The 25,395-nt window shown below is 42.8% G+C and overlaps 1 protein-coding gene across 3 annotated transcripts in view; it reads right to left on the bottom strand.

The window, feature by feature from the left end:
- Positions 1-25,395, bottom strand: part of LOC117902251 (Down syndrome cell adhesion molecule-like protein Dscam2) — a 108,746-nt gene that overhangs the window by 54,644 nt on the left and 28,707 nt on the right. For 2 of the 3 annotated variants that reach the window (XM_034813509.1, XM_034813507.1), the window contains exon 2: positions 8,098-8,100. The exons of the other annotated variant lie outside the window; for it this stretch is intronic. In XM_034813509.1, the coding sequence (XP_034669400.1) occupies positions 8,098-8,100 (3 nt within the window). The remainder of the gene's footprint in view (positions 1-8,097; positions 8,101-25,395) is intronic. 3 annotated transcript variants of the gene reach the window in all.

Genomic DNA, 25,395 nt, shown 5'->3' with positions numbered 1-25,395 from the left:
TAGAAATCTAAAATTGGTTCTTAAGTATAATTTAAAAGGTTTTAGTGACATTGAAACACCCAACAATTTAATAATTCATCTATTCCCCTGCTCTGTCCCACTTTTCCTCACCTCTCCTGGAAGTTCTTATAAATTTCTCATTAAGTCTACCATTTAAATGCTTAACTTTTGGCTGCACTCTGCCTTTCTCTTAATAATTAAAACAATTAAATGCGAAATGCCATTGATTTTGGTGCACTTTTAATTTCTTATTAATTGAAACATTTAAGTACGGAAATGTCATTGGTTCTTAACATTCTTTTTCTCCACTTTCCCTGACTTTCTGGCGCCATTTTCTCTGTCTCCCACTGTCTCGCTTCTGCTCTGTCTCCACTTCTTTCTGTTTCTGTGTCTCCTCTTTTTTCACGACTCGGACATTAAGAATTCACGAATTGTTAAGTGCAATTAATGAGGCGAAAAGGCAGAAGCGGCAGCAGTAGCAGCAGCAGCAGCAACAGCGGTGGCAACAGCAGCAACTTGCAACTAATTAAATTATCATTAAAGAAAGAGGAATATACCATTCTGCAGCAAGGCGAAAGAAAACGCGCAAGAAAAATTGTAGCTAAAGGAAAAATTTCTTATAATTGCTGGAAATTAAAAATAATATGGAAGACGGGACACAGGAACTTTGAGCAATGGGCAAGGGGCTAAGGGGGAGAGCAACAAAAAGAAGGCTGCAGCATAGCCCCATAGAAAAATTCAATTTCCGCTTTGAGAGAGGGTCCCAAAGTACTTCTTTTTTTGAGTGCAAGTAAAAGCTAATGGATGCGAATTCTAGGGTCAAGTTTTGCTCTCACTGTTTTATGTATTTAATGAACAAATTTCCATATTAACTTGCCAGATTTGTTCGAAGGAAAGCCCAAGTTTTGCTTCGGAAAAGTAAACAGGAAAAGTTTCGAAAGGAGAACAGAAAGAGCAGGGGAAAAACAGGAAGAGTGCATGCAAAATGGTTCTTCCTTAGCTTTCCGATAATACAATGAATTTATCTATAAATATCTATGAATGGGGTGCGGTTCCGGGCACACTTTCAGTCTATTTTTTATACATAATATTAACTTTTTTTACATTTGTTTGCAAAGGCTGTAATTAGGGAAAGTTTGTGATCTGTTTATGGCGGAAAGAATTTGTTTGGGTGATGGAAATGGTAAGAAATAGGAAGAGTAAAGCAGGAAACGGGAAAATTGTACATTGACGAAGGAAAAATAAACCCAATCGATGCTCGGACATGCTTTTAGCGTTACAAAAATGCTCATAAATAGAAACAAATGATCCGAGAAATAATCTTACAATTTCCATTTTCTCTGCTAAAATCTCTTCTCAAATTTTAAGCTTAATTTCCAGAGGCTTCAAAAGAATTGAGCCCAGTCGAAATGGCAAAAGTTTTCATTAATTTCTAGAACATTTGGTCAACGGCCTCTGCTGTCCGTCTGTCTGTCTGTCGTCTGCTGCCGTCTTTATCTGCTGGTTCCTGTTGCCATCTCTTTTTGTGTCTTTGTGTTCAATGCGTTGGCACTGCTCCTCCTGCTCCTACTCTGCTGTGTAGTTCCATGGCATTGTTGTCTTTTGGCCAAGAAATTCTCAGCACACACACACGGACACTGGCACAGACGTTTGCTTTGCATTCTGGTCATAGTTTTAGTCGGAGGGGAAAAGTCTTCGGCAACACCTTGCACGGGGAGAAAGAGAGGGGAGGTAGAGTGGGGTCCATACGCAATTATGACGTGAGAATTATATTAAAATGGAAACAATGACAAGACAAAGGGAGAAGCCAGAGTCAGCCAGAGGGGCACCCAGGCATGGGTGCGGGTGGGAATTTGGTTTTGTGGCAAGTCTGCCTTTAGGGGCCACAACACGAGAGCCCTGAGAGCACCCACAGTGGCAAGTGGCAAGAAACCCCGAGAGAACGTGGCAGCAGAAGCAGAAGACTCCCCACTGTCTTTTGGCCGAGTGAATTTGCTCTTGTTAATTGCATGCTCTGCATATCACTTATAAATGCACTCGCACACACACTTGCCGCATGCCACATGCCCCATGCTCTACACCGAGAGAAAACTTCACACTTTGGCACACAGACAGTGACAGAGGGAAGAAGACACCTTGACTCCTCCACATGCCATGGGACCAGACGAAATACTTTGAGGGTGACAGAGAGAGAGCAACACATAGACAAAGGTAGTGCGAAAGAGAGAGAAGGAGAGAAGGCGGGGGTGAGACTTTGGAGAAAAGTTTGCCATAATTGGATTTTGCAGAGTTAATTACCAGCATTGAATTTTGGGCCATAAAATGTAAGAAATACGCCCACCTCCCTCGCTCTCTCTGTCCTGAATATCCTGCCGTGTCTCTCCTCTGCATGTCTCACTCTTTCTGCTGCAATTACAGTAGCTCCATCCCTGTCGCACTCTCAGTGCCTGGCCACGTGTGATTACAGTCTAAGTTGGTATGGATTTTTGATTTTAATTGGAAACAAAGTTTCGGTGAGAACATTTGCCTGATAATTACAAGGATATTTCACACGCACACACGCATGCGAGTACAGGCTAGGCATTAATAGAGTCTCAGAGTTGAGTTAGAATTATCGATATATGCTTAATTTTCGATTATAAACGTTTATGACATATTTAGGGAAATAAAGGAGTAAATAAATGAATTTATAGCTATATTATTGGAGGGAAATATGTATAAGGATATTCTAAGAAGATATTTCATGACAACGATAAATATCGATGGCAATAATTTCAGAATTTTGAATTGCAATTGGAAAATCTATGTAGAATCTTCAGTTTACTATAAGAAGAAGATCTTAAGGCTTGTGGAAATACTCGACTCAAATTTCAACTAATTTATTTTAATTTACTATTTTGTATAAATTTTCCCATAAACTAAAAGAGAATTTATTTCACAACATTCCCTGGTTTGAAAATATTATCTGAAAACAAATTGAAACTAATTTGCTCACATAATTTCACATTAATTTTCCTCACTGCATGACGCTTCGTTCCATTTGCAATCTTTGCTTTCCCTTACAGAGATTTTTCACTGCAAAAGACAGAGTATCCCGCAGCTTGCCAAGGTGTCCAACGGCACTTAGATACAGAGAGATGCAAAGTTATGCATAATGTGGACAAAATACAGAGCAGAACAGAGCGGGACTGCCAAAGGATGAAGGACGGACCGAAGCGAAGGAACAGCAGGAGCAGCTTAGGAATTATGTCTTATTATTTTGCCTGCAGACAGCAGGAGCTGGAGCTGGAGCAGCAGCAGCATCAGGAGGAGCGCCCGAGTCCTAGGACTAAGACTTCTGCAGCAGCAGCAAGAACAATGGCAAATCAGAGAGCCGCCTGGACTCAGGACTAAGGACACAGAACCCAAGAGCTGTGCTGTTGTTGTTGTCCCTGGCACTGCACCAAAGTCGCAATCTCAACGCCTGCCCTCATCCTCCGCCCCCTAAGCCTTTCTCCATGCTTTCTCTCTCCCCCTTTAATGTCTTTATGTATAAGCCAAATGCTGTGCTGTGTCCTAGGGAATCCTTAGCCTTGCTCCCTGTCCCTTTGCCAACTTTGGCTTGGGCGCAGAGCAATCCTTTCTTCTTGGCCAAAAGCAAGAGTCGATAAAAACTGCAGTCGCCTCTCTTTCTCAGCTTCTCCTGCCCCATAAAATGCAACATAATTTTCTTATGAGTCACACAGATAGTAGCCCCTGAATAAGAACCGTATGAAAAACGAAATCCAAATGGAAACGTAACGATTGCAGCGAAGAGAAAAGGAGCGCCGTTCTTGAAGGTAAGACAGAAGCTTGGGAATGCCCTTTCACTTTGGATACTCTGTTGAAGTGCAGAAATATATAAGAAATTGTAGATAAAGAGATTTATTGGTTTATCTCTAGTTAAAATGGGTTTTCGACACAGCTATCCTATGATAACCCATGATATGGGGGCACAATATGAATGACTTTTGGTAGAGTTGTGTATTTCCATGTAAAATTTACCATTTAAATCTTGATCTGATCTTTTGTTTTTGGATACTGCTCTGCTCTCAGGCGTTCGGCAAGACCTTTCCGAGGCTAAAGGGTATCCACAGAGGTAAGAAAAATAGGTGCTGCTGCTGCTTTTGTTGCTGCTGCTGTTACAATGAATGTTATCTGTTTTAAATGGCGCTCCCGTTTATCCTTGCCACATGCACCCCAGCAGCAGCAGCAGCAGCAGCAGCAGCAGCAGCGCCTTGGCCAGCAATCCAAACAAGACTCCGTAAGTCTGAGGCAGCAAAAGTCAACGAAACGGAAGAAGATTGCAATTTAAAGGCGAACGAGAAGGAAGGAACGAAGCAGCACAGAGGCTGAGCAGGAGTGGTGGCAGGAGCGGCATGGAGGCAGAGGGGACACTCTCTGCTGGAAGGTAGGGTATGTGTAAGGTGCGGCAAACTGGTTTCTGCTGTGTGTGTCTGCAAAAGTCGATTGAGGCAGCCAGTAGTTGGGGAGGGTAAAAGAAATATTGATGGCCAAGTTGTAAGCTTCTGGCCAACGAACGAAAATAAAAAGAAGACGATCCCCCAGCAGCAGCTGAAAATCACAAAAGGTTAAAAAAGAAGTGGGAGCAGTGAGAAGAGGGAGTGAGTGGTGGGGGTAGAGGTAGCTTGAGAAACGTGACAACATTTAAGTGGCACATTTAACCCATTCATGTCAATCGGGGGCCGTTCGTATTCATGGGCTTGAGCTTCCAGTACTTAAATGGAAAGCGAAACAGCGCGCTGCAGCAGCAGCAGCAGCGGTTAAACAGATTACAGAATGTTAAGGTAACAGCTGCAGCGGGTAGAGCACCATGTTACTTAACAGCGCGTTTGCTTGAACAGGCAATCCGAAGCCGTCAAATGTTAAACGACTGTTAGGTGCCACAATGCAAAGAGCGAATGTTGGAACGCTGTTAGGTGAATGTTAAGTGCATTTCTCAAGGCTAGAAATGTTAGTTGGATTAAAGGTGTTCCTAGTGGCACTCTTTTGATGTCCCTTAATTCACTTTTAGGGTGAAGGCGCTCTAATAAATCTTTGTCGACTACTTTCAAGCAGTTGTTATGGATTTTTATGTTTTAAAAACTATAAAAAATAATAATCCACAAATATTCGGCACTTTTGTCATTCAATGTACATTAGATAGTCATAAAATACAACTAAATTCAAGTTTTTAGCATGAAAAAACTATTCCTAAACTAAGTTTTGCACAGATTTCATATTTATTACACTTTCAACCCACAAGAAAATTGTTAAAAAACCCAAAAACATTGCTAAAGGGTTAAAAGCAGACAACCCAATGGGTTAAGTAAGAGAAAACTCCATCAGTATCTGTGTATCTGTGTTTTTGTTCGCATGTTGGGTGCTGTTGCAGCTGCTGTCCCCCAGCCCTCAGCCAGTGCCAATTGCATGACTCCACCATCTGCTGCTTACCTGAGAAATAAATGACAAAAAAGTGGGTTGCGGGATGGGCCAGGCCTGCGCTTGTACCGTTATTTCATTACAACTTCTGCATGACAATGCAGAAAAAGAGCAGGAGGAGGAGGAGGTGGAGGTGGAGAAACACAAGAAAATGTGCAATGCGTGTGCCACACGAAAACGAAGCGGCAGAGGCAAGCAGAAGCTTCTTTCTGTCTTTTGTGGCACAAAAAAGATGGCAAAAAGTAGCAAGAGATTCCACAGAGTCAAAGACGACTTTAGAGTTTTCTCTCTCTCTCTCCCTTCCTCTTTCTCACACACTCAAAGTTCTCTTGAGAATAAGCCCCTGAGACTCGATGACTGACTCTCTGCTGAAAACTTTTCACCAGCGCCCATTTATGCGTTTTTATGCAGCGGCTGAAATTGCTTTTGGCCACAACAACACGAAAGTTGTAGTGGAAAAACCAGTTGGTTGGTGCAACATGCACACACATGCCGCACCCCGCACCCCCCACTACTAAGCCCCTGCCCTGATGTGTGGTTAAAACATGGCTTAAGAAACTTTTGATACCAAACCCGACAACAACAACAGCAACAAGAAAAGATACAGAGAAGGAAGAAAAAAAGGAACGAACCAAACAACAGATAAGTTGCAAGTTTCGAAAGTTGCCGCTTGGAGTGGGGAGAAATGTTTTCGTTGCTCTGTGGATTGGGTTGGTTGGTGAATTCTTGTTTACAAGTCGGAGAAAGAGTTCGACCTTACACCCCCCAGAACCCCATACTCGCTGCCTTTTTGGCATACTTTTTGCCTAAGAAAAACTCAAATGAAAATGCAATTTCCAGCCAAAAAGCAAAACAAACACTTGTTGATTGGCGCTGGGCAAAAAGGAAAAGTGTTCCCCCCCCCCAACAACTGGTGTTGAAATATTAATAAATAAGCTGGCAACTTTTGCCCTTCCTCTCCCACTTTGTGTCTCTTCTGCTCTTTGCTTTATTTGCCGCCCTCTTCGAGTCCTCTTTCGCTCTTGAGCAGCCGCAGAAACTGCTGGCTGGCTGCTGGCTCTGCTGCTCTCGGGCTTCTGTTCTTGCCACAACAACAACAAAGTTGCACATGCATTCCGTCTCTGGGTTGCCGAAAAATCAAAAGCAGGCCAAGTGGCTTCCCAAAAAAGTTTTTGCACTCACAAAAAATGCAGCAGCAGCAGCAGCCGGGAAGGAGAGTGCAAGAATTTTCCCTTTTTCCTTGTTGACTTTGCCCAACGAAAAGGCACTCTCCCCCCTCTTCCGTGTATCACTTTATCAACACTGGGAAAATTCAATTTCCCCATACGGGGCAGGCATGCCCCTGCTGCCCCTGCGGCACAGCGGCACTTATCATATTCCGCGGCCAAACTTTTTCCGACTTCCCCGTGAAAGCGCAAAAAAAAGAAGAAAACTTTATTAAAAATGCATTCGAAAATGAACTGGAAAATTGGGTGACAGCTAAGAACACAGCAGGGAAGGAAGGGGGGTTTTCCCACTGGCTTTTCCCCTGGCTTTTCCGGTGAAAATTGAGCTTGGCAGCGCAGATACATGCCATAAAAGTTGCCGCTGGCTTCGGTGACTATTTTATCACTTGGCAGACGCACTGGACGCCCCCCTTCCACCCCTTTGTGGCACATTTTCAAGTAAGAAAATATCCCAAGGCAATCTGCAAGATACTTTTCGTATCTGCCCCAATGCGGTTGCAGTAATGACCAAAGCACGTTTTGTTTTCCTCCTCCCAGGCAAGGGAATGGCAAGGAAAAAGAGATATATCTCCGGCAATATTTGAACATTTACGCTTCATCGATTCCTGCAAAAAGTATCTCTCAGATACAGTGCGAGCCCACAGCCACAGCCACAGACAGAGATAGAGACAGATACGAGGATGCAGCAGGCAGCAGGCAGCAGCAGCAAAGGTAGCAAGCAGCAAAGTTTGCTGGCCAAACAAATAAACCTCCAGAGGAGGCGAAGAAAAAAAAAGAAGGAAACTTTTGTTGACCCAAGTGCAGGGAAGGAAGGAAGGAAGGAAGGAAGGAGGAGGCTGACTAGAACTGTGCTAGAAGGCAGGGGAAGAGGGAGAAGAAGGAGAACTAGAACTATGCCAGAAGTACGGAAATGGCAAGGGAAGGAAAACGATAAAAAGCCAGCAGCCAGCAAGAAAAAAGAGGAACCCACCGCTTGACCAAAGTCCAAGTTGTTGACACTCCATGAGAGCTCCGAGGATTGCGAGTCGTGGCAAACAGAAAGGTATATGCCTGAGAGGGTAGGGCCACAAAAACTGCACTACGCCGGCAGGAAATACTTCGGGCAAATGGCAGCTCTGTGTCTCTACCAACCTCGCGCACCTCCTCTGGCACATGCCTTGCCTTTGGTGGCTTGTATATTGGATTGCTGTCTCAAGAAGAGTCCACAGAAGGTTGCACCGATTGCAGGCAATAGAAGCCAAAGGAGTTTCAATGCGGGATTGCTGTCTGTCGGAGTTTGCACACCTTCCAAGTATTGCGGAGTTCCCTCTGGGGCACCTTTCTCGCTCTCTATCTTCTCTCTCTGTGTGTGTGTGTGTGTGTGTGTCACGCGTAACTAAAGCATTTTCTCATTACCGTTTCAAGTGTCTACCGACTGACTCTCCAGAATCCGCCACTCAAACCGACACGTGGCCCCTCGTGGCGGGGGGAGGACACCGTGTCCCAAAAGCTAATTAAAATAATTCCATTTTCTACCACTCCCACGACAGTCTTTTATTCTCTCGCTCCCTCTCCCGCTCCCTCTCTCGCTTGCTTTTCCAATTTCCATTTTTTTGTTGGGAAACATTTGATTGATTTCCCTCTGCTCTGATGGTTGCACTTGAGAAAGCAATTTGCAATTTTATTTACGAGTACAAACAAATTCTCATTAGGAGTTTCAGGCTGGCTCTTCAGGCCATTAGGGTTTTGCTCTCTTTCTCTCTCTCTCCTCTCTCCTTCACTTTTCCTCGTTCTCTTTGTTGCAACTTTTGCTGCTTGCAACTGGACTTCTTTTGAAAGAGTTTATTGATCTTTCCTCATTTTAATGGGTTGCTCGATTCAGGCATTTTTTCCCCCAAATTTTGCTTTGATTTTCCTTCAAAATTTTACTGCGAAAGTGGAGTCATACTTTCCATGTAATATTCTTATTTTTTGCATCTAATATTCCATATTGGTTCCTTATAATTTCTATATTTTCCCACATTATTTTCCCCATTTTTGTTTTAATTTTTCTTCCCCTGTTTTCTCCTTAATTTCCCCCTCGTATGCCTAATCATAAACAAATACTCGTAAATTAACAAACAAAATGTTGTGTGTCACATTTTTTGTTTGCTTTATGCACGAGTTCCCTCGCAGCTACCTACCCTCTCCCCACTCTCTCTCTCTGCGGAAATTTATGCCACAAGATTTTTGATTCAATTAAAAAATATCTGCATTATTTGTCATGAATATTTTGGCAGTGAATTTTCTTAAAGGAAAAATCAACAACAGATGAGCAGACGAAAGCGAAAACCTGCTGCCTGCCTGGCTCTGCTCTCGGTTTTCCGCTTAAAACTGTTTTCCCTTTTCGGCAGAAATTCCACCCATCCTGCAGCAGTAGGTTTTCGCTTTCAGTCTTTGTTTTCCCTGTGTTTTCCCTTTCTTGCACAAAGAACTTTCCGGGTTCAAGGAGGAAGCATCATCTCCATTCCAAAGAAGGCATCTCCGCCCTCACACACAGGAAACCGGAAAGGAAACGCATGAGAAAAAGCAAAGGAAAAATCACTGGCAATTTGCATAAGATACAATTGAGTGAGTGTCGTTCCTTTATATTTTTTGTACCCTGACTCCTCCTCCTCCTTCTTCCTTTCTTATTTTCTTTTTCGGTTTGGCGTGGCAGCAGCTCCTTCGTGTAATGAATTATCATATTTCATGTGGAAACAAGTTAAGGAAAAGCTTGAGACGCAACAACAATCTTTGTATTCAAATTTTGCGGCAGCTAGAGGGAGGAGTGAGCAGCTTGCACCCAAGCCAGCCACAAGCAGAGAAATGCCGCAAAGTATGCCATCAAAATATTCACACACAACAGCAGCAGCAGCAGCAGCAGCAGCAGCAGCAGCGCCAGAGGAGGCAAAAGAGAGAGCGCAAAGCAGCCACGCTAAGACACAGTGGGAGAGAGAGCGCGAGTGAAGGATGGGCAGCTGAGGAATGGCTAGGAGCTGGGAAAGAGAGTCATCCTTTGAGCAAATATAAAGCTGGAAATGGGGCGAGCAAAAACATAATTCATGAAAAATATGTCTTGGAGCAAAAATAAAATAAAAACAGATTGAACGACATTCGAGGTTTTTTTTTTGCTGTTTTCTTTAGTGGTGGATTGGGGGCTTTATGGAGTAGTGTTAGAGCTGAGCGCCAGAGAAAAAGACTCTTCTCTCTTACACGTTGTCTTAGCTTAAGTTTTTTCGTAGTCACATTCCCAGAAACTCTTTCTCTTGTTGATTTGGCTGCAGACAAGAACTTAGCAGGACTTAGGCCATAGTCATACTAGTGGATGGGGACAGCTGTTCTTACGGGGGGAAGCACCCCTCCACTGTTAGCTCTTGGGCGTTGTTGCGTTCCTGGCCTTGCCTTCAGCTCTTGGAAATGACACTGGAAATATGTCAGCTGGGCAAAGCTTCGCTCATCCTTTTGGCACGGGATGGAGGGAACACTGCTAAGCCAGCCACTACTGTTCCCCCGCCCTCCATAAATCCCTCCTGACTTGTAGAAGAGTGTCCATTGCCTCGTTTTGGTTGTTCGGGGGCATTTCATTCATTTGTTGGCTGCGGTTCCTCTCTCTTTTCCTCTCTCTCTCGGGGATCGAGAGCTTAGTGTAAAGTTGTTCCCGTTTCGCTGCCTCTCCCTCTCCCTCTCTCGCTCTTTGCTTGTGTGGCAGCTGTAGCTCTCTTGACGTGTTTTTTGTATGGTGCAAAAATTTAATTTTCATCCAACATGCCGACACGCCCACATACCTCCTGCCTCTCCTGCCAGCCCCTTTTGGAGGCCCGCATTTTTATTTTATTTTTTATATACATTTTTTCGCAAGCTGAGTTTTTGCGTTGCCACTGGACTTCCACTCTACTCTCTGCCACAGCCCCCCCGCCCCTGTGTTCGGGGGCATTACACGCTTGTTACTCATGCAACTTGGTTTTTGGACCTCCAGCCGCCCGCCATTCACCTCCGCTCGGACCTGGCCAAAACACAATCGCTGCTGGGAACATGCCACGAGGAGGGGTGTGGCGGAGCGGCAGGGGGAGGTGAAGTGCAGCGACTGACAAAAGACTGGGTGGAGCAGCTGCTGTGCCCCAAAAGGAGATTGGCAGGGAGAGAGGGCGAGCGGGCAGCTGGGCTGCTGCTGCTGCAGAAAGAAGGGAGCGTGGAGGGTGGTGCCACAGCAGGGCGGTGGACTGGGAGTGGCATGTGGGAGGGGGAGGGGGGTGAGAGTAAACCACAAACAGTTCATTTGACCGCCTTTCGATTGGCAAATTGCATAACAGGCAAAAATGCAGTTACGGCGGGGAGGCCAACGAGGGGCAAAAAGAAACGTAGAATGCATAAATGGAAAATCAGAAATAAGAATGCGAAATCGAAGAAAAAGTCGAAAATGGATAATGAAAAGTACAAAGAATTTATTTGGAATTCGCACGAAAATCAAAGATGAAATCATAATTATATTTTCGTTCCATTTGAGACCAAATGTATCCTTTCGTTTAAGGGACATTTGCACAGGAAACCACCAACCATTCCGAAAGTTCTAATTTTCCTTTCTTTCTAGTTCCGACTTTTATTATTCGCAACCAAAAACCCTTTTCCATATCACTTCTGACCATTCCCAAAACTCTTTTCAATCTGCCAACTCTGTGCCACATCAAATTCCAGCAAGAATCTCTTTCAAAAACTCTACGAAAACTTGGCAAACAGTTTTCAAAAAGCAGAGAAACTGAAAAGCAAAGAAAACATCTCATAAAAGAGAGAAAAAACAAAACATAAATGGGGCACACATTTCTTTTGGCCAAGACGCTGCTCTGCCCCCTCATTGTCTTGCTTTAACTGCTCTTCCTCTCAGTTCTCTCTTCGTTCTGCTGCTTCTCCACTAAGTTCTCCATCTCCTTTCATCTGTTCCCATCGCCTGCCTGCTCCTAACTCCTCCATTCTCGCATCTCTACTTTCGCTCGCTTTGGCAATCTCCGAGGCACAAGTTGATTATTTTTTAAAGCATATTTTTCAAAACCCTCCTTCAATCCCTGGCTCTGGCTCTCTTGGACTTCTTTTTGGCATTTTCCCTTGCAGTTGCTTTGCTTTGGCGGAGTCTCGGCGCTAAGTTGGCGCTAAATTAAAAACTTTTGCATTACATATATTCCACCAGAGAGACACAGAGGATCAGGGCAGCGAGACCAGGAAACAGAGTCAGAGTCGAAGCCAGCGCTGGCTGCCCCAGTACTTGCAGCAGCTGGCAGCAGCAGCAGGAGCGGAAGGGAGCCTTAGGGAAGCACCGACCTCCCTCCCTCCCCCTGCCAGCCCTTTGCTGTTGCATTTTTCACTCAACAAAAAGTTTTGCGCGTTTTTCCTGCTGCTTTTCCTGCTCCTCCGCTGCTCCTTTCTGTGTGCGCTGCTTGTAAAACCAATTCCGAGAAGAAAATGAAAGTAATTTCTCCCATTTAGCATTAAAATATACATATAATAAAAGTCAGGGCAGCAGCATGCAACAGGGGAGCCACAGGGAAGTGGAGTGCAGCGTGGGGAAAACTTCAACAGTTTCGCTGACAGCAGCAGCAACAGCAGCAGCAACAGCAACAAAATGTTTGCCATTTAAAATTGCAATGCAATAATACTAAAAATCATCATAAAAACGCTGCAAAACTATGCGAGAGAACACAGGGCAGCACAAGCGACTGAAAACAAGATGAAAAGTGCAAGAAAAATTACGGAAAAAAATGATGGAAAAGCATGGCAGCAGCAGCAGCAGCAGCTAGAGCAACAGTGCGTATACGCAATATGCCAGTCAAGGCGGAGGGAAAACTTTTGCAGCATCGATCCACACAAGCGTAGGGAGGGAGCCTCAAGCCTCAAGTAATTAATAGCTGGAAAACATAACTGAAGGGAAAACCCTTTGAATAGTAAGCAGAAGAAGGGAGAGAGGTGGAGGGAAAAGTTAGAGGTGTTTGGCGAAAACTCTTATGAAGGGAAAAGTGTTTTATGCAGCACACACAGCCAGGGCTATTTTCCAGGAGAGTTTTTTCCTACTGTTGCTGAGGAATTTTCCCTGTAGTTAAAAATTATTAGAGAGTTTTTGCAGCAGTTTCAATCTGCAGAGAGTTTTGCCTCTTGTTGAAATCAAAAGTTTTTGGTGACACTTTGAACACTTTTAACAAGTTTCTGAGGCCATTGAAGAGTGATTAGAAAATGGAATTAAATTTGGAATTTATTTGTTTGAGTCTTAGTCAGATTTATAGGCTATTTTTAAAGGAATAGTTTAGTTTATTGTTCAACCCAGCTGCGACTCCTCGTTTCCCCCAAAAGACCCCAACAAATCCACGCTTCAATCCACTCCAAAAACTTGACCGAAATCCCCAAACAATCATCGATATGCAGTCCTCTTGGAAGTGGAACTTGCAACCAAAGGAACTTCATGCCACCTACAGAGAATGAAAGTGGCAGCAGAAACTTTTGCACCACAAGAGACACAGAAGACTCCTCTTAAAGCTAAGCTCTGGCTGGAGCCAGGACTGACTACTCTCTTGCCACATTGAAAATGTTGTTTTGCTTTCCACTGATTTCTCTGTTTTTGTGACAATTTTTTGTTGTTGTTTTTGCTGTTTATGCGGCTGTGTCTTTCGTTGTTGTTTCTAACAATTGTACGCTTAACCCTTGTCAAAATCCCTGGCCAGCAGCATGAAACCCCAAAAAATAATGTGGGTCACTTGACGCACAACCAAAAAACGTGGAAAAAAGCGAGTAAAAAACAGGAAAAAAAAAGTAGAGAAAAAAGTTTAAAAAAAGGAGGAAAGAGCTGAGAAAAAACAAAAAAAAAACCTCTATAAAAAACGACCAAAAACCAGTTGGAAAATTTATTGTCGCCGGTAGTTTTTTTTTTTTTTTCAGTGGAAAAGCTGCCAAAAAAAAAGCCACGAACCCAAAGAACAACTGAAAATGTTGTCATGCATTTGCTCTACTTTCGGGTTGCCCCCTCTGCACTACCACTAGTATATCCATCTCTATCGCTGCAGCTTCTCCCTCCCATCTCCTTCCTGTCCTGTCTGTCCATCTCTTGTTTTATTGAGTGTCGCCCAAACAGCGCGCGCGGGATACTTTGGGGTTTTGGAAATGCGATTTGGCTTTGAGATTCGCCTTTGCTGTTTGCTTCGCTGCTCGCTCGTAGAATGCCCTAATACTCCCCCCGTATTTGGTGTGTGTTTTAATTTATTTGTGGCACTATAGATAATATTAATAGCCTGCCCCCATCCACCCAAAGTGGTCATCAAAATAAGGGCCAAAGGTAGGCCCGTGGCCCACCCATGAGGGTTCGCTGCCTGTGTAAAAATGTCACGCCATAAAACTGCTTTATTGAACCCAATTTTTGGGTTGTGATTTAGGTTCTAGCGATAGGCCTACGCATAGCCGGGAGAGTGGTGGAGTGTGGGGTGGGGTAGGAATGGCCGCTTAATAGTTCCATTTCTAACGCTGATAGTCGCAGACCTGACAAATGTTTTGCGTTGCATGTTGAATGTGTGTGCTTTTGGGGGGTTATTTTAGGCAGCGATTTGTATGAGAGTTTACAGGTTTAGCTGTGTGGATAGAGGGGAATTTGAATGCTTGTGTGAGAAGCTGTTTCGAGGCAGATGCTGCAGTTTTCTTGAAGAAATGATTGCTGCATAGATATCGGATATATTTACGTTGGAAATTATCAGACATTTTCCTGAGTGACTTCCGAAACTTGTCTCTTAAACAATTGCCATGGACATGGACATCAAAATTATTTAATTTGTATTGCAAAATCAATTGAATATTATTTTATTCTTTATCAGAATAGTTTTATCATAATTCTCAATTTCCTCATTGATTTTAATTCCCCTCAAACTCAAGAGACTTTCAAATTATTTCAACATTTCCTCACATTAGCCACACAATTTAATTAAAATTTGTTCCCAAAAGCAAAGTCTGAAATCTTCATTTAAATAAATTCCAGAAAACCACTCCATAATCCCCTATTTACGCTACACAAAGATCTATTCACATATGAATGGATTTTATTGGCATTTTATGTACAATAAGTCCCCTCCCACCCCCACCCCCACCCACACTTCATTAAATGCAGCTTAAGTTTGTGTGAATTTTGCTGTTGTTTTAATTGCAATTTGCGGCACTTGAAAGTAAAAGCAAAAGCAAAAGCCCAAAAGCAAATTTGCAGGCAAAGTGCAAGGGCAATTGTCGGGCGGTGGCTTCTCCTTTTTTTGACTCCTCTGCTGTGTCCATCTGTTGGTCTCCCATTTACACTCGAGTCTCCCCTTCCGCTCACTCTTCATTTCCCCCTCTACTATCTCTACTCTTTCTCTGATGTTTTGCTTTAGCCCCCGCCCCCTTCGGCCAACTCTTTTGCACCTGTTTAAATAGCCAAGTTAGTTGTGCAGCTAATTAAGTCAAGTTTATGCAAGGGAGGAGTCCCCTCACCCTACTCCTCTGTCCAGTCTGTCTCTCAGGGGCATGCCACTTCTCTGTTTCACAAGTTCGCACCTGCTGCTGCCTCTGCCCCCTTCCTTTGCTCCTCTTTTGCTCTGCTCTTAACCCTTTCCCATCCGATTGTGCTGCTCCTTTCTGTCACTCTGTCGCTCTGTCGTTGTAGCTGGCATCTCCCATCTAATGGTAGCTTTTTTATACCCTTTAAGGAAGGGTTGTTAGGGTTTTGAAGAGAGGTTTGTCATGCAGCAAGGAAACTTGACTTGATACTTTGACATTATCTTTAATTCGTGTAACTTTCGTGTTTTCTGCAGATATTCCCATGAAAACTTTATCATCTCTTTAGACTCTTATTCTCCTATTGAAATTCCATCATAATCCAACACAAATATCATCAAACATCCCTCGATCTATTCCTCCTAAAGTGTATCTCCAGGTTCGATGACCAAACCGAGCATCTCTCTTCTCCTTTTTTGTTTTCTTTGCACGACACACACATGGGAACAGCTGTGGGCAAGCTTTTAATGACCCTTTGCCCCGTTCCCACTGCCCCTCTAAAGCCTAATGAGAAGGATAGTGGTGGGGGCAACCAGACCGCATTGACAATGATGGATTTACTCTGCTTAATCAATATGAAATGAGTCGAAAAAGAGCTCAGGGAGAGAGCAAGAGAGAGGTTCCCTAATGCAGCTTCCTTTTTCCACACCCTTTGAACCACTTTTTCCTGACTGTCCAAAGCCAAGTTGTAGTGGGGATTAGCCGCCACGGTGGAGGGGCTGGGCTGACTTCCACATCTATTTGGTTTTCACACACAGTTGGTCGCTGGGCTGCTGCTCATGGTGGTTTTTCCTGGGACTCAACTTTTGTTTTATGAGAAAATATTGTACAAGTTTTTTAATTGCTTTCGCGCTTAAAAAACATGCAAAATGGAGCCAAAAGTCCAAAGGTTTTTTTTTTTTTTTTTTTTTGTAATTCCCATTTCCGTTGGTTCGTATTTTTGCTACATTTTTTTCTATATTTTTTCTTCCTGCATTTCCTAGGTGGAAAAACTATTTTCTATTTTCTCTTTTTCTGGCTCAAAGTCAATTTGAACATTCTCCGCCCTCCCCGCCCTTCTCCGCAGAGCTTCAAATGAAGTTCATTCTTGGCCAAAGATTTGTATAAATATTTATCGACTTGGGTGTAACGTTTTTCCCAGGGAATGGAAATTGAAAGCTTAATCAGTTGATATATCGTCCGATCGATGGCTGGAATGGCTCAAGAATTATGTGTGAAAAAAGTAGAACCGCAGAGAGTCTGAGGAGCCTGAGAACTTCTTCAAAATGAATACGGAATGAGCCAAGTTTTTCGGTGGAGCACCCATAAATAAATTGGAATAAGATGAACAGACACAAAGACAGAGTCGGTGGCTCTGACACACACTTAAATTTGCATATTTGCCCGTTGCTTAATTTTAATTGAAATTCATTTACATTTAAGCCAACAATTATGTGGATTTTCCCAAGCAAAACAATCTGTAAATGATGCATGAGATAAAAGCGCAGCAAGAGACTAGGGGAATGACTAAGAAATGCCAACAAGGAGAGGGTACAGAGTCAGGGAATACCCTGGGAAATGCAGCTACAAGCAGAGGGATAGAAAAATACATTTAACCAGAAATTTACTGACTTAAACTCTCTGTTTTTATTACTTCTTAAAATTCTATTAATATCTGATTAAGTCCCATCAAATACAAGCGGCTCAACACTGCCTTTTACACCCCACAAATTCCAGGGTACTTACACACGAAACACAAAATAAAATCTTTGGAAAATGGTTGGAAAATTTGCATAAATTTAAACAAAAGACAGAGAAACACAGCAGCTCGGTGTTGCTGTAAGTAAAAGTCCGAGCCAAAAATCCCAAAGTGTTTTGTAAATGAAATGAAAGATGATTGTAAGAGTCTGACAACTTTTATCTTTCGTCTTTGGAAATTATGAAACTTTAATCTCCACCCCCGCACCCCTACTCCTCTGCCACCCTTCAATCATGCATATGTGCATTTTCCCTCTCCTTCTTCTAATCTTTTAAGCTTTAATTTTGCTTCTTGTGCAAATTAGTAAAGAAAATTTTACTCACATTCTAACAAATTGTTTTTGCTGGTCAAGATGTTTCCGTGTGGCCGAGAGACAACAAACAAATACAACGACGACGACTACACATTTCATGTAATCCCATAATCGCTGCAATTTATAGACGAAGGAGCGTGGGGGTGCGGGAAAATGTTTAAATAAATTGCATAAGAGAGAGAGAAACAGAGATTTTCCATCTAAATATCTGTTGTAATGCAATCAAAAACTTTGCTAAGCGCATTAGGCACGAGTAGGAGGAAGGAAAATGCGAGGAAAACGCATGGCCAGACCGAAGAAAATGCATGACAGAAAGTGAAGAAAATAGTGCCGGAGGGGGAGGCAGACAGTGGGAAAATCAGAGCAGAAAGCGGTGAGGAAAGAGAGGCGTTCGCTGCTGACCAATGGCATTGGCCGCCTGCTCATTGTCCATGAAGTTTACACGATTTTCGCTTTACATCTTCACTCATTCATTCCACCTGCTCTTACCACACACATGAATGCCACACCTACCCCTCCACCCGCCCTGCTTTTCTTCATGGAAAGCTGAGCAGCCTGAAAATTGAAAGTGAACTCTTCTCACAAAGACTGTGGGGCGGATCTTCTCCTACAGTCTGGAGGTCTTGGACCCTCATCTCCATCCGTTGCACAAAATTTGCACAACAAATTACACTTTTCATCTGCTCGGGCAAATATTTGGCAACTTTCTACACAATAATTTGCACATCAAATATACTGGGGGAATATACACTCGCTGGCTGCTCTCAGACAAGCACCAGACGAGAACCCATTTTCAAGAGCAACACTTCAGGGGAAAAACGGCAAACGACCGTGTAAATAATTTACATGAATTTTCGGGCGTCGGTTGCAGTCAAGGTACATCGATTTGGAAGGTAAATTGTTGGCTACAAAATGTTGTAAAATACGGGAGGATTCATCAAATATTTATTAGATAAATTTACACAAATTAGCGCAAGAAAAAATGGAAATAAGACTAAGGAAAGGTCTAAAATACTTTTTAAGGTATAAATGCACTCAAAAATGTCTCAAAATTCGCTAGACTCTGCAAAAAACTCTGCAACAAAAAGCTCGAATCAAAACCCTAAACACCACTTGACCGCAAACATAATTCTGCAGCACCATCAGCCGTCAGCTGGCTGCCGGCGGCAAGCGCCAAAAGCCATGTGTCAAACGTTTGCACTTTTTGCATAATTTAATTTGTGAAATATTTTAAACAATTACCGCGGAGAGCGGGGAAAAGGGACCATAGCAAATGGCGAATGTAATTGTGCATGCGAAAATTTCTGCGCCGAGCAAAAGTCAATTTAGTGTGAAATTTGTAATGCTTTTTTTCTTCTTTTTGTTTTTTACTGATGCAGAGTTCGGGCCAAGGACGGGCTACGTCGCGGGCCCTACAAAGTTGAAACATGTGTTCCATCATGTGCGGGAGAGGGGAGGGGAGGAGAGGCTGGGGACAAGTACAATTTATGCATATGACACATAAGGTTGTGGTGTAATTTATCCAAGCGAAAATGCTTTCCGCAAACTCAAACAGAAAATATATACCGGAAAAAATATACAAAAACAGTTCGGAAAAGAAAACAAAAATCAGCGACAAGCTAAACAGAAGCTAAAAACAGAAACACAGAAGCTGGAATCTCTAAAAATCTGAATCAAAATTAGCATCAGCCCACGAAAACAATTGAAAGTCAGAAAGAAAAATAAGGGAGTGCTGAAGAGGGTAGGGTATGGTGTTATGAGATACCCTGGAAATATTTGCAACTGAAATAAGACACACTGGGAGAGAGAAAATAAATGAGAGAGAGGCACCAGGGTGCTGTTTTCTTTTTGTTGGAGTTCATAATTATACAAAAAATATTTTCCGAAGTATTTTCTTTAGTTTTAAATGATGGAAATATTTAAAACAAATTTTCAATTGATTTTAAATCTTAAATCCCAATCTACCTTCATTTAAACAGTACCAAAAAAAGTAGCCGCAAAACGAGCGGAAATTTGCAAATAAACAAAAGTCCGAATGAAAGAGAGAGAGACAGAGCAGAGCAGAGCTGAAGGCACCACTCGATAAGCAAAATGAATGTAAACATCGGGTTAAATTCCGTAACGTAAAATTTTTGTGCTGAACAACTAGAAAAACGAACGAGAAACGCAGCGGGCAGAGCAGAGCAGTATATAAAAGTAAGACGCAATTAAAAACAGAGAGAAAAATAAATAAAAACAAGTCCAGAGAAACGTGAGGCGAATATCATTGAAAATAAAAAGGGCTGGCGGAGCATGGGCGGGGGGACTGCAACGTGCAACAAATTGAAGGCAGCACGCAGCAAAATGATAAACAAGTACAGCAAGGGGCAGGCGGCAGATGCCCAAAAATAGCAGGAAAATAGAAAGGAAGAAAAAGTCGAAAGAAGACCAAAAGCAAGCCACGTGCCAAAATCTATTGCATACTTTGTGGCGCAGGCAACAACATGTTGCCACTCCCCCCAGCCAGCCCAGCTCACACCGAAAACTGCACTTGCAACATGCTTTTTCCCTCCTCCACAGGGTTGTCATCATCAACAAAGTAATCATGCATCGTCGTCGTCTGGCGTTAAAAGTTTGCCCAGCTGCCAGTTTTCTTTTTTTTTGGGTGTTGCCCCCTTGCAGTCGTTGAGGGCAGTGGGGATATTCGTTCTTGTGCGGTTTTAAGACGCAATGATCGTTTGACTCGCCCTTTTTCTCTTTTTTCCCTTAAAAAACCTCAGAAGAGAGAGAATTTAAATAATTTGCAATATGTAAAGTGCGAAAAATAATATTTTAGGGTTTTTCATTTCATTGGAAATCATTCTAAGGAACTTTCTGGCCTTCAAAATTATCCAAATAACATACTCAAATTTGTGCTACTCAGACATCAACTCATTAGTGTCTGGATCGGTGAAAACCCTCATTAAAAATATGAAATAAAACACTTTTTCCCCCAGAAAATTTCAAACTTCTAGCACACTACCAGGTATTCCTCTGGTCCTATAGCCATTACACATTTCCCTATCATTTTTTCTTGCATGTTCTACTACTTTTCCTTTGTTTTTAGTTTTTATATTTTTGTTCTGGCCTGGCTGCTTCTCGTCTGCTGTGCACAATTTTATTATTAAAATGCAAAATTGAAAATGGCAGCAACGTGCTAGAGAAAACAGAAGGGGATAAAGTACTGGGGTTGGCGGCGTCGTGTTCCCATGTAAGTGATGCGTGACAAGAAAAGCAGACCAAAAAGTAGAGGCACAAGAAGGATGAGCCAGCATCCACTTCAAGCTGCTTTGATATGAAGCGGAGTAGAGGGGAGCGGGGTCTACGTTTACCCACCACGGGGACTAAGCATCATCTTCCTTGCCTTGCCTTGTCTTGCCTTTCCTTTGTTGATTCAATTTAAGTTTTACTCAAAGTTATATTGCAAAATTGATTTTGCCTAAGCTTACGACGGCCACACTACTCACACATAACCTCAAAGGCATCGTTTTGGATCGAGTTGGCAGAGCTACATAAAACGCAATCATTTGCTTACCTGCAAAAAGAGAGAGAGAGAAAAAGAGAGTTAGTAAATGTTGGAAAAAATCGGAGATAAATGTCTGCTTATTTGATACAAATGTTGGAACAGAAAGGGGATTTTATTTTCCTTTTTATTTTAGATTTTATATTATTTTTGGTAGTTTTTTATTAGCAAACTTCTCCTATTTTTGGTCGTAATCTCTATGCCAAGTTCTTTGTTTTATTTGCAATTTATTTTTATTTTTTGTCATTGAAATTTGCATTTAATTAAAAGATTAGAGGTTAAAAAGATGGCCAAACAAATGGCAAAAATTGTCGCACAAAACATGGAGGGGCGGTAATTCAGGAAAATTAGATAGAAATAAGAGAATCATGTGGGAGAAATGGGAGAAAGAATATGTGGGATAAATGGCAAAAGAACTCAAGGGGAGGTAATGTGAGCAAAGCGAGGGACAAAATTGAAACAGAATGTGAGGATGAGGAAAATGTAAGTCAAACGAGGGGATAAAAGCACATTGAGGAAAAAAAACGTCGTTGTTGTCACCTCAAATTGCGAGTGTAAAATTTCATTTAATTACATAAAATACCCAAAGTGCTTAGTGGCTGAAACGAGGGTGAGTAGAGAGACGGAACACAACGAAAGAGATGGATAGAGCGAATCAGAGCAAGGCAGCAGCAGGTGGCAGGGCAGGGCAGGGGCAGAGGCAGAGCCATGTGCATGTTTCGTGTGTGTGACATTGAACAGGAAGCTCAGATTTCAGCATCAGATGCAAGGCAAGAGGAACGGGGAGAAGAAATACTGTAATAGGAGATGAGATAGAAAAAAGACAACAGAGGAAGAAGTGTACGGAGGTTAGCAGGGGGGGTAACCAGAGCAGAGGGCTAATAATAATAACATTTTACATGTGAGGGACAGACAGACGGACAGGGCAGTGCAGCAACGTCATGGAAATATGAATATGCATCACAATGGATGGGGTGGGACAAGGGAAAAGGGTTGTGGGGTATGGGAATTGCAGTGCAAAATAAATCCCAACAAAGGGAAACTTTAGACAGCAAAGAAATCTAAGATAAGATACAAAAAATCAACTAAAATGCAAGAAATGGGTGAAGGCTTTGGAGTTGTGAGACTTTTGATGCCCTTCCGAAGGTGCAATTTTGATCGAATTTTTGTGACTAATTATGCACCCCTATTCTACACTGTCAATCATCTTCTCATAGCCAAAATACACACGAAAACAAACAGCAGAACAATATCCCATAGATCCGCCGCACACCTCCGGGCAATGCCAGGGAATGTTTGTTGAGAGGAGAGGCCACCGCAGCAGCCTGCAGGGGATTTTGCAAGCAGAGAGGGGAGACCGACCTTTGAAGGCGGGAGAAAACGAAACAGAAGGAGGAGGAGCAAAGACTGGGCAGCAAAAAACAACAACAGAACAGCCACAGATATTTATTCGCCCTGCGGTCGGTCGGTCGCTCTGCGTTGTATGTTTTCTCTCTCTGTGTCTCTCTCTCTCTGTTTTTTGCATTGCAGATGACAAAAACTTGATAAAAAGTGGAGCACAAAGGAATCAACTCTCGTGTAGGGGCAGAAGAATGCAACTCTGCTGATTATCATGGCTGATAGGGGAAGAGGGTATGGGACAGTAGCCACAGCAGATAATAATAAATATTTATGTGCAGCATTTGGACCACAAATCATTTGAGATTTCCACACACGGAAAGCGAAAGAGTTTTCTGCTCTACTCTGCACAGATCTCAAGTGAGCAACAATTAAAAAACAATTTCCGGTAGAAGCTAAAATCAAATTAAAATCGAAATTCATTAGCTGCAAAGAATTTCAAAGAAAACAAAAATACAGAAATGTTTTTGGAGGAGGCCTAGGTAAATGGTCGGGTCCACTCCACTGTCCATTCCATCCACGTTCAAACGAAGAGTGGAGGCCCAAATAGAGGCCCAGAAAACAACACACAACAACAATAAAAAAGGGCAGATGTTTTCTTCGGCAAAGAAAGACACGGAGGAAGAGAGAGAGAGAGAGAATCAGACACAGGCCAGCTGTTGGCAAGAGACAGAAACACACACAGCACAAAGAGGAAATGGTTTCTGGACTGAGAGATGCCTTTGCAGGGCAGGTAGTTGTATGGAAACACAGAAGAAGACGGCACTCAGCAGATGAATCTGAAGAATACATTTATTTGTAATCCGTAAAATTGTATTGGGATACAATAAGATCATACTGTTTGGGCACTCTGGGAGGTTGTGCAACTGTGCAGCTACATGCTAGTAAGCCCCTAATAATGGAATTACATCTTAGATTCTTATGAATATTATGAACTACGAACATTAAGTTGTTTTACTCAAAAAAACCAAGAAAATGTAAGAATTCTTGTTATTTTTAGCAACTTTAAAATCACCAATATTATATTTTAATATTTTAGCGAAGAAAGTCCTAGAATCCACCTCTTAAATATCAAATCTTTCCCTTGAAGCAGGGTATTCCATGCATCCCCTTTACCGCTCCTGCAAAACTAATTGTTAAGCTGTGAAGGCGTGTCACCATTTTTGGGTCAATTTGAATAAACGGAAGGATGGCTGGCAGGCAGCAGATTTCTCCTGTGCAACCTTTACCTCCTGCTCCTCTCTGATTCGCTGATACTCGGAAGGCGCGAAAGCCGCATCATAATGCATGAGGCAAATATTTGCCAAGCGGCAGGCAGGCAGCAGAAAAAAGATGACGAGGAAGATGATTATGAGTGGAGTTCCTGGTAGGAAAGGGCGTAACCTGGAAGGCCACACCAGGCCAGGCCGCTCGCTCGCTCTCCGCGAACCACTTTAAAGCGAAACAAGAAAAATGAGATGGAAAAAAAAGAGACACCGATCCAATCCACTGGCAGATGTTTTAGAGCCAGAAAAAGGGAAGGAGAAAAACTTAATTACACTTTAGATTGGCACTTTCCGAGCCGAGATTGAAGGCCGAAACGGAGTAAGAAAAAAAAGACCCAGGAAGAAGGCAGGAGCCAGAAAGGGTAGGGGAATTGGCAACACTTTAAATGTCTTTTGGGGATAGCAGCTGCTGTCTGCCATGCTGCATGTTGCATGCACTGCCAAAGGGGTTAAAGCAGGTAAGAAAGCTGCAACTGCAACTGCAACTGCTGCTGCTGCATGCCGCATCATCAACGAATCTTAATAAATGGCGCGGCGACAACAGCAGCAGCAACAGACAACAGGCAACAACCAACAATTTATGCTCGTCTTCGTTGGTATTTGCTTCTCCTGTGTTTTTAGTGTTTCTTTTTTTGTTGTTTGGTTTGTTTGTTTCGTTGGTTGAACGTTTTTTAGGTCAACGAAATGCCAGGCCAAGCCAGGCCGCAAGAGGAGTAGCCAGCAGAAGATACCGAAGAAGGAGGAGAGGCGGCAGCAAAGGCAGAGGAGAGAGCAGAAGTCGAGGAAGAATCGTCGCAAAGAGCAGCAGCAGCAGCAGCAGAAGATGCTGATGATGCGAGCAAACATAAATAAAGAGAGTGAATGCGGAGAGAGGAGAGCGTGAAGCAACGGAGTGTAGGGAAGGGAAGAGAGAGCGAGCATCGACTGCTGGTGGAGTGGGGAGCAGTAGAGTGGAGTGGGACGCGTGCAGAGAGGTTCTAGCAAGCCCCTAAAAGAAAAAAAAAACAGGTAGAAGGAAGGAAAAGAGTCAACCATACACAAAAGCCAAGAAACTAAGCAAGATTTGGTATACCCTTTTGAAGAGAGTGTATGGGCATTCTGACCAATATGAAAAATACTTCTTAAGGCACTTCCCATATATTCCTTTATCCATTTCTTATAACTAAGAACCAATGTTTCCATAATAAGAGCTGTTATTATTTTGCGAGCATCAATAAGACTATCTTTTGAGCTGTGAGAGAAATCTCTTTCAATTTCAAGGGTATCCAAATCTTCGATTCAATAAAGTAAAATCTTCTCGTTCATGTTGTTCTTGTTGCTGCCTAAGCCTTTTGTATTCGTCGTCTGTTTCTCGTCTATAAATCTGTTGGGGAACAGAAAAGGAACGGGCCAGAGGCAAACAGAGAGGGAGAGAAGGAGAACGAACCAACAGCGATAAAGTCATTTGCATAGTTCAACAATAGTTGATACCCCACCTGCAGAGATACCCCCCGAAACCACCTTCCCACCCGCAGAGTCCAAAGCATCGCACATCGCACACCTACAACAAAAGCCACGGAAGAGTGAAAAGAGGCCCCGAAAGAGCGCGATAACCTTTCGAAAATCAAATTAGAAGAATAAAACCAACAGAACAGAAGGGGGAAGGAGGAAGGGGGAAGCAAGTGGAGAACGAGGTAAAAAGGGAAACGAGGAAGGAGGAACGACAGGTAAGACAAAAAGGCCAACCAACAATCAAATTTAATCAAAACGAGGAGGAACGTTGTGAGACGCGTCTTAAGCCGCGTCACAACTCTTATACCCGGTACTCAGTACTACATCTGCAACTTAGCGGTTATTTGTCAAATTTTACATTTTCTCTTCATTTGTCATCTACATCAACAACACTACTCACGCCAACACGCTCCTTTAGC

Source organism: Drosophila subobscura, chromosome U, assembly GCF_008121235.1.
Source record: "Drosophila subobscura isolate 14011-0131.10 chromosome U, UCBerk_Dsub_1.0, whole genome shotgun sequence".
Taxonomy (NCBI): Eukaryota; Metazoa; Arthropoda; class Insecta; order Diptera; family Drosophilidae; genus Drosophila; species Drosophila subobscura.
The sequence above is the reverse complement of the archived record's forward strand: the minus strand, read 5'-3'. Positions and strand labels throughout refer to the sequence as shown.